Here is a 10,104-nt window from a genome sequence, read left to right as displayed (position 1 = left end):
TTCCTCTTTGTTACGTTCCCCTTGATCCTGCCCTACCAGAAGACCATTCTAATTTTTAAAGTGAAGAAATATATCCAAAAAAAGTTCATTTTTGCCTCTCTTTAGTCTTTAATGAAAGACCAAAAAGAAATGTATCTTTACTTAATATTTCAATATCAATTTCTTATGCTTATTTCTACTTAATGCTGTAATAATTTTGATCAAAAGTAATTCTTTGTAAAAGAATTAAGTTTTCAGTCTGAAGAATAATTCACAAAGATATTTCCTATCTTAAGTGAGATATAATTTTTCCAGGATATTTACGAAAATAAGTGGTAGCACAAAAATCTACCTTTAAAAATCTAAATGAGGAACTAATACCAAGAGCTCAAGTAGAAAGAAAATGTTTTAAAAATGATGATGGCAACAAATGTACACATGTGCTTGACATAATGGATGTATGGATTGTGATAAGAGTTCTTTGAGCACCCAATAAAATGTTTAAAAATAAAATAAATAAAATTTAAAATAATAAAATTTAAATCTAGTAAAAAAATGTCAAATTTAGTAAAATGAATATTAAGGTTCAGTCAATAAGCCAATCATGATTACAAAAGTCAATTGAAGAAAATAAAGAACATGATCTAATGATGAACTGCATATTTGAGGTATTTCACAATATCATATAATTTCATATTGAGCTAATTTCACCAAAAAGGGTATTTTTACCCAATTGTATACATGATGCATTAGACTTATTTGGCTAGCAGAGATAATAATAAATACATTCAAACCAACCTTCCAAATGCATTAAACAATGATACTATTTCTTGTCTGGTTAGATGGAATTCATAACTGGGTCCACTTTCTGGAATATTTGCTATCAATTTCTCAGAAAACAAGATCTTCAGAGCAGTGCCCAAACCCTGAGTCTATAATACAAATAAAGAAAAAAGAAAAAAATCATGAAATTCTTCATGGAAAGAGTAAATGAGACAAAGGGTTAGATAGATTTGCTTACCTGAAGCTTTCCCCAGAGTCGACATTTAAAACAACCAACACAATCCATGATCCTGGAAATGTTTCTGAAATGCAAGCGAAAGTCCTCCTAAGAAACAAGTGAACAAACAGGTAGTAAGATGTCATTTACAATCAAGTAAGAGTATTTTCTGCGTGCCTTCTAAAGACTACACTGTGTTGGTGCTTTGGGATACTGAAAAAGAGGAAGAAAACTCCCATTTGCCAGTCTTTGAACACACAATCTCACTTAACCTTTACAATTTCAAAAGTAAGAATTATTATCACTACCTAACAAAGAAAGCAATGTTCAGTAAGTATTATGCATGAAATTGTTCCCTCTGAAAAATATAGCTGGAATCCTAACCCCTGTACACATGGATGATGCCCCATTTGAAAACAGGGTTTTCTTTGATAAATAAATGAGGTCATACCTGAGAAGGGTAGCTTCTAAATCTGATCATTTCTGAGCGATGGAATAAGTGGATTGACACAGGAAGGGGAGGGAAGAAGAAGATGCCATTAGAACAGTGGTCCTCAACCTTCCTCGTGCCGCGACCCTTTCATACAGCTCCTTAAGTTGTGGTGACCCCAACCGTAAAATTATTTTTGTTGCTACGTCATAACTGATTTTGCTGCTGTTATGAATTGGGTGACCCCTGTGAAAGGGTTGGTCATTTGACCCCTGAAGTGGTCGGGACCCACAGGTTGAGAACCGCTCCTTGTAGAGGCTCGTCTCTACAAGTCAGGGAACAAGGAACACCTGTGACTACCTACAAGGAAGAAAATGGCACGGCCAAGCTCATGGTTTGGATTTTTAACCTCCAGGGCTATGAGAAAATGTCTGTTCGTTAAAGCCCTCACTGTGGTACCTGGGTTACGGCAACACTAGGAAACTAAGGCGGAGAGTACGGTACTTTGCCTAAGTTCCTGCATTCAGGACAGAGGGCTGCCAGACCCTAAGCCAAACTTTCTGCAAATGCACGGGAAGACAACTTACTTAGTTGAGGTGTTATTTGCGTATAATAACTGACTACATATGTGTGTGACAGGTTAAGGGGAAGAGTGGAGGGTGTCATTTACCAAAAATGAAAAAGAAATATGAAATATTCACTGGCATGAAAGGTTTTAATCTGTTAAGCAGGGATCTGCACTTGGAAGAATTGATCCAGGAAGGTCCCCCCTGGCACCAATCTCCATACTTAGGGTTAGCACAGCCCAATAGAACGAGAGACGGAACTGTGTAGGGGAAACGTGTGGGTTTCAGCTCAAGGTGGAACTGTACTTTCATAGACTCCCCAATCTGACAGTGTCTGGAGTGCTGGGTCACTGGCAAAATTGATGATGACAGTAGTGTGATCAACTTATACCCCAGGGTTTATTGACAATGCTGTACTTCGTTTCTGTGGGTTTCTATTTTCCTGCCTTTAGCCTTTTGTTGTTGTTCTTTTTGTTTGTTTGCTGGTTGGCTTATGGCTACTATTGATGCAGTTGGTCTTACAGGGTTTTCTTTTGTCATTTTACGACCGCCAAAATAGAGTCCTGCATATCGCATGGGCATGCAGATGGATTCTGGGCGCTTACTAATTCTAGTCCCAATTCAAGAACAGTTAGTTCTGATAATATGCCCCTGCTTGACACTCACCTTCAACGAAATGATCACTGGAGATAAGGGTGCTACAGCAAAGTGTAGTGAAGAAAGTAGATGGTGCCAGGCTATCTCTCAGAATAGTGTCTGGGGTGTTAAAGGCTTATATTCAAATAAGCAGCCATCTAAGTGAGGAGGTCAACTAAGTCCACATGGAAAAAGCACACCAGCTTGTGTGATCCAGAGATGACAGTTAAAAAATTAAAACATGAGCCTATAGGGGCAGCAAGTAGAATAAGGGGTTCAGGAGGAGGGTAGTACAGTGGTGCTGGTGGGGTAAGAGGGAGACGATGTCAAGGAGTCCATGTAGAAAAAGAATGTTTAGAAACTGGCTATGGTAGCAACTGTACAATTCTACTTCATGTGATTGAAATAAGGAATGACATATGTATTAAATCCCAACTAATAAAAAAATCAAATATGGTGAAGGAAAAAGTATCAGAACTATAATTACGAACACCCAATTTATAAAAGGCTATGGAGGACAGTGGGAGCCCAAAACCCATCTGCACAGTATCTAGTCTGATTAGGCCACTGGCGGATCCTCTCTGGCCACATGTGGGCAGGAGTCTAACACAGCCTTACTATCAGGCAGAGAGCATTATAATCATGACTACACTGGATGGGACTCATAGGGGTGGAGGTGGGAGACAGGGAGGGTAAGAGGATTTCAGGAGTAAACAATGAAGGTGGGTGGGGGGGAGGTCAGGGTGCACTGGAACTGATTGTGATTGCACTACTGATTTTAAAGTGATTTAACCATGGGCAGGGGGAATGTTCAAAATTGATTGTGGTGATTGTATAATTCTTCTTGATATGAAAGAACAATTGAACTACTGAATTATATGATGTGTGCATTAGATGCCAATAAAACTGTTTAAAAAAAAAAAGAAATATAAAAACCTTTTCTTTCCTACTACTTATAGTATTTCTTTCTCATATTAGATAAAAAATCAGATCTTCTCTTATGATGGTCAATAATGATTAATAAAACATAAACAATATAATGAGCATTCATGTACCCACCACCAAATTTTAGAAATATTGCTAGCACAGTTGAAGTCTCTGTGCATCCCTCCAAAGTCCTATATCTCACCCTCTATTACTATCTTAAGAGCCCAGGTGGTACTGTGGGCTAGGCTGTGCATTGCTAACCACAAGGTCAGCAGTTCAAACCGATCAGCTGCTAAATGAGAGAAATGAGGCTATGTGTTCCTGTAAAGATTTACAGCCTCAGAAACTCTATACAGGGTCAGTAGGAGTTGAGATCAAGTCATGGCAGTAGGTTTGGTTTGGGTTTGTTACTATGTTGAATTAGGTATTTGTCACTAACTTTTAAAAAATATTTTAATGCATAAGTATATAGCTATGAACTTTAGAGTACTATAATCCTTATAATAGGTCAACTTGCATCTAGCTCTCCAAAAGTCGCATCATGTCCTTAAAGAATAAAAGACCAGGGGCTCAAGTGGAAAGCAGATGTTTTGAGAATGATGATGGCAACAAATGTCCATATGTGCTTGACACAATGGATGGATGGATGGATGGATTGCGATAAGCATTGTACGAGCCCCCAATAAAATGATTAAAAAAAAGAAGAAGAAAAAGAAGAGATGCTAAGAACACATCTTTCTTGTACTACAAAGAAAATTAGTAACTGATTCTTCATGTCCTAGGAGCCCTGATTGTGTAGTGGGTTATGGTTTGGGCTGATAATCAAAGGGTCAGCAGTTTGAACCCACCAGCCATTTTCTGGGGAAAAGATGAGGCTGTCTACTCTTGTAAAGATTTACAGTCTCCGAAACCCAAAGGGCAGTTCTATTCTGTCTTCCAGCCACTCTGAGTCAGAATCAATTCAATACTAGTAGATAGTGGATACCAAGTCCTAGATTTATAATGGTATTTCAACTTTACAGTACTTTTCAACCTAAAAAATAAGTCAACCCCAAACATCAGCCTACATAGAATCTGATGATTTGCTGCTATTTTGTTTAAATTTATATTTAATCATACTTTTTAACAATGACAGCAGAGTTCTAAAAAATTACCCTACCGCAAATGTCCCCTCCTTCGAACTGTCAGTTATCTGTATGATTTCAGGGTTGTTAAGGGGGTGACAAAATCCATATGTTCACAAAGCACCATACAGATTAAGAATAAGAATCTCATGTACATGCATTATAAATTTCCAAATGATATTAACTTTCACTTTAAAATTGCTATGAGTGAGATGCAGTGGCTTTTTGGCCAATTATATTTTGATAATTGATAAATAATAAAATAGCACTGTCATGGAAGGAGGCTTTATAAGTTTTGAGTTTAAGTGAGGCTCATTTTTGTAAATTTGAAGCCTCTGCCCTAAAAGATTATGCCTGTTTCTATAGAAATCATCTATGTTCCGTATTTAAATCTTTTTTTTAATTTAAAAAATTAAATGTGGTAGCTCTTGAGTAAATCTTTGTACGGCATGTACCAGAGAGGAAGCATGGTTGCTTATGAGAGACAAAATGACACGGCAAAACGACAACAGAGCACAAGATGCATGCGCCTTTCTGCTTCAAGGTCACTTAGGTGAAATTCATGTGTTATATGATCAAATTAAGAGTTGAAATTTACTAGATTAGGAGAAAAATCCTCGTGACTTCCACACAGAAGGGTCAATGCCTAATAACCTAACCTCTTAGAATATATTCCAAAATTACCTCAGATTAAAATAACTGGATTTAAATGATTTATGAAGTCTCTTGATTAAGCAGATAGTTTTAAATCAGCACTGTACATTACAGCTGGTAGCTAGAATGATCACACATGCTGTGAATATATGCTATGCTTTATATTCAAACCAATTGACAAAACAAACCAAAACGTTCTTACTCAATTCTCAAATGTTTTATAAACCTTTAAATGATATCTGATTCTACTTTGAATTGAACAATATCCTTTCGTGCAAATTTCCCATTTCTAATCACACATTGAAGCAACTGGAAACAGTCAGGAGAGAACTTTTATATCATCTTCTCCCTCACCTTACTCTCCCAAGTTCCTGGAGTACGGAGAAGCTGCTCAGGAGGTTATATAAACCCTGCGGAATGTGTTTCTAGCAAGGATGCTTTAAAAATATAGAAGGGAGGTCAAGAATAACTGTTACCTAACAAGCAAAAAATAGGAGTGCAAAAAATAATTCATATGCAAGATGTCATACAATCAAGTCCTTGCCTTATGGAAAGAAACAGAGAATAAATAACAGAGGAAGACTGGTATGAAGCTTATGATTAAATCAGATCAAGCAAGTACTCCTGAGGGCCTCCTACCTTTACTGACCAGTTGCTTCTTAACAGAGAAGAACATAATTTTACTTGAGTCTGCAAATAAACTAGAAACCGCCTGAGGGTAGAGCTGTTTCTCCCAATAATGGCAAGAACCATGCTCTGCAGTGAGCATGTAAACAATATTCTTAGTGATTAGCTATGTCTCCAGTGTTTGCGACAAACATACAGACTCAGAGATGAACCTGCCTGAAGTCATACCCCTAGTGCGAGCAAGATCAAAACCAGACCTCGGGTCTTTTGTTTGTTCCACAACTCCATGCAATCAAAGTGCCTTTAATTCTCAGTACATGACAATAGATGACGTTCTTACTCCTACCTCGAATGAGGTAAAGGATTAATTTAACCAAAACCATCTTCAGAACTTTCTGCAGCAAGAGGAAAAATGCTACTCATGCCCTAAGTCCCTTAATTCATTATCCCTCTTGCAGAGATCACCCATGACATGCAAACAACAGACAGACTTCAGTTGTTATTTCGTGCACAATATAAACTAGGTCTTACGTTGGACCCTTCTCTGGACTTCTGGGTTTTTTTCTTTCGTTTTTTAGGAAAGGAATGATGACACTGTAACTCTACAATTTCAGGGTTTATGTCAAATTTATCATAGTGTTTATAAGTTAAAAAAATATAGACTAATATCTCCACGAATATAAGAGTTAAACAGCTGGTATCTAAAATTTAAGTTAAGATGAGCCTAGAGACAGCAAGTAGAATAAGGGCTTCTGGGGGGTACAGGGGGGTGGGGGGATGTATAAAGGGGAGATGAAATCAAGGTGTTTAAGAAGAAAGAGAATGTTTTGAAACAGACTGTGGGAGCAATTGTACAATACTGCTTGATGTGATTGAACTAAGGAATGTTATGATATCTATGTTTCCTCTGAATTAAAAGGTTTTTGAAGGTCAAGACATGATGGCCCTTCACTGGAATATGCCATAACAGAGGAAAATACTGGGGACCCACGGTGGGGAGTGAGTCTAGTCTGACCACCCCCACCGTGGGGAGAAGCAAGAAGCAAAGTGACAGGAGCAAATCAAAGCCATAAAACCTCTGAGGAGCGCTAAAAATAGACTTCGAGTCAGGAGGGGCAGTTCCCAGAATGCCCGGGACTGGTGGGGACATAGTCATAAAGGTCAGCAGTCAGACCTGGAATTATGTATGCTGTTTCGTTTTGGGGTTTTGGATTTTTTGTTATTTTTTTTCTTTTTTCTCTTTTTATTCAATCTTTTGTTTTCTTTGTGTTTTGTCTCCGCTATTGTTTTGTCAACCTATACAAGATAGGCATGGGAAGCAAGCATGAGAAGAAAGCAATGGGACCAACAGTTCTGGAGGGACTTGGGAGGAGGAGGAGGCAGGGAAAGAAGTGGTGAGCCATTAACAACATAGACAGGGGAACAACTAGGGAATTAAAATCAGCAAGGAGGACAGAGATCCCCGTGCTGTTAGACCAACAGTAATGTAAGAGGCATTACTAAGAGGCAGAAAAAGGGTGAGTGTGATGGCGGGGCAGGAGGAAAGTAAAAGGAAACAGAGAAAAGATCTAGGAAACAAAGATATGGATAGAGTTATAAACATAGGTGTGCACTTAAGTAAATATCGTAAGTCATAAAATAGTGGTATCGGTCTAAGTACATATATTTATATGGCAATACATTAAGGAAATGGATGGACTTTGGGCCTCTGCTAAAGCCCTCCCTCAACGCAAAGAACACTTTGTTCTAACAACCTGGCATTCTGTGATGCTCACCCTCCCACCACAATCACTGAAGACAAAGCAGGTGCATAAGCAAATGTGGTGAAGAAAGCTGATGGTGCCCGCTGTCAAAAGATATAGTGTCCCGGGTCTTAAAGATTTGAAATTAAAGCAGCAGCCATCTAGCAGAGAAGAAACAACAAGCCCACATGGAAGAAGCACACCAGCCCGTGCAATCATGAGGTGTCAATGGGATCAGATAACCGACATCAGAAGACCACGCCCCCCAAAAAAAAGCATACTGTTGAGAACGAGGGGGATCAGAGCAGAGACCCAAAACCCATCTATAGACAATATGACACCCTCACAGAAGGGTCACAAGGAAGGGATGGGTCAGCCAGGGCACAGTATAGCACCGATGAAGCACAATATTCCTCTGGTTCTTTGAGGTTTCCTCACTCCCCACTATCATGACCCCAGTCCTACCTTTCAGTTCGGGCTAGACCAGAGCATGTACACTGGTACAGATAAGAGCTCAGGACACACAGACTCCAAATCAGATAAAACCCTCAGGAACAGAAATGGGAGTGGCAATGCGAGGAGGAGGAAGGGGAACCAATCACAATGATTGACATATAACCACCCACCCTCCCCACAGGGGATGAACAATAGAAATGTGGGTGACGGGAGACAGTGATCCGTGTAAAACATGAAAATAATCATCATTTATCAAGGGGTCATGGGAGGGGGGGATCTGATACTAAAGGCTCAAATAGAAAGTAAACGTTTAGAAAATGATGGCAACATATGTACAAATATGCATGATATAATTGATGTATGGAATGTTATAAGAGCTGTTAAGAGCCCCCAATAAAATGATTTTTCAATAAACAAAACTTTTAATTAAAAAAGTTTTTGAAAAATAAAACTTGAGTTTAAACAATAAAATAATTACCTTTAGTTTGTTGGCTTCATTTTTATCCCCAGCAAAAAATGAATTCTCATCAAAATGCAAAGGAAATGATCTGCATTTTAAAATAGAGAATATTCATTTCTACTTGTTATAAAATATCAGAAGTACTGCTAATATAACATTTTGATGGTCAGTGATAATAAAAATCAAAATACAGCAGAAAATATAATAAACCAAAATGAATTCTTTAACCCCAAACCCAAGCTATTCAACTAAATAAAATATGATGCACATATTAAGTAGCAAAACTGAAAATGTGTACTTTATAGTTGTTCCCAGATGAACATTTTAAAGATTAAAAAAAAACACCTAAATGAATAATAATAGCTTTTAATTATTTCTAAATAGTTTTCTTTTCTCTCAATAGATATTTAAGAATTTAAGTTTCAGTAACACTTATTCTTCTTCTACTATTAAATTCTAGAACATCATTTACTTGACTTCATGAAGTATCTCTAGAAGTAACATCTTGTTTTCCGCATCCTGAGCTTTATTTCCAGTGAACAGTTGAAAATCTGGGCGCTCAAAGAATGGCAGCACTTTGGATAAAGCCCTTAATTCTATTAAATAGAGAAAATACAAGTTCTTAAGCCTTCTTGGTCCTTCTCCCTCAGTCAAAATCCCATCAAACCGCTGTTGGAATTCTGTAATGTTGTGTCCCCATTTCTTTTCCAGCCATGTATCTGGGAAGAAAGAATATTGTAAAATTAAAATTTGAATTTTAAACATTTTAATTATACTGGGATATTTGTACCTATAGAAGTTAATTTTGTGATGACTATATTTCATAAATTAGCCTTTCATATTCTTTTTTTTGCCTTTAATATTCTATACTAATATTCTATCGCCTAGATAAAATGAATTCAAAGTTTTACTAGACCAGATTTTAATAAAAATCAAATTCCTGAATATGAACATATCTACCAAACACACAATTATAAAACGATGACCTGAAATTACCAATAAGTTTGAAGCACGAGTTAAAGCGAAGCTATTATATTCTAAGACATAAGAGTTATTTGAATTCCAGAAGAAATATGTTACTGGTGAAACTTGCCCATGGTCTCACTTGTCAACCAGCTTCTTCTAACAAAGAGCATCAAGGAATGGTCTCCTCCACTAACACAGGTAATGTTGGAGGCACACATATGAAAACATTCTGATACAGTAAGATTTCATTAAAGCAAACTGTGCTGCTAAGAACCATTTCAATTTCCCAAACAAAATGCAGGGATATTTCCAAAGTGTTTTGTGAAATTGTGAGCAGCTTCTTCAAAGGAGAAAAGAGCAGGGGTCGTGGTGAACTGTTCCTTACAGGACCTACAATCCTGATTACAGTGAACCCTCGCCACTTCGCGCTTCGACTTCCGCGGCTTCACTCTATCGCGGTTTTTGCATAACAGCACATGCTCTGTCATTACTGCCACTGATTGGCTCATACTGTACACGCTTCTGTCTGCATCGCTA

At 37.7% G+C, this 10,104-nt stretch overlaps 1 protein-coding gene across 1 annotated transcript in view; it reads right to left on the bottom strand.

The window, feature by feature from the left end:
* ERO1A (endoplasmic reticulum oxidoreductase 1 alpha) overlaps positions 1 to 10,104 on the bottom strand; it is a 54,576-nt gene that overhangs the window by 5,322 nt on the left and 39,150 nt on the right. The window contains exons 12-15 of the mRNA XM_013003723.2: positions 9,074 to 9,320; positions 8,620 to 8,689; positions 1,001 to 1,087; positions 778 to 911 (exon numbers count right to left, since the gene is read on the bottom strand). Coding sequence (XP_012859177.2) covers positions 778 to 911; positions 1,001 to 1,087; positions 8,620 to 8,689; positions 9,074 to 9,320 — 538 coding nt within the window. The remainder of the gene's footprint in view (positions 1 to 777; positions 912 to 1,000; positions 1,088 to 8,619; positions 8,690 to 9,073; positions 9,321 to 10,104) is intronic.

Source organism: Echinops telfairi, unplaced genomic scaffold, assembly GCF_000313985.2.
Source record: "Echinops telfairi isolate 266 unplaced genomic scaffold, ASM31398v2 ScPeMD7_18;HRSCAF=68, whole genome shotgun sequence".
Lineage (NCBI taxonomy): Eukaryota > Metazoa > Chordata > Mammalia > Afrosoricida > Tenrecidae > Echinops > Echinops telfairi.
This window is presented reverse-complemented; position numbering and strand designations above follow the sequence as displayed.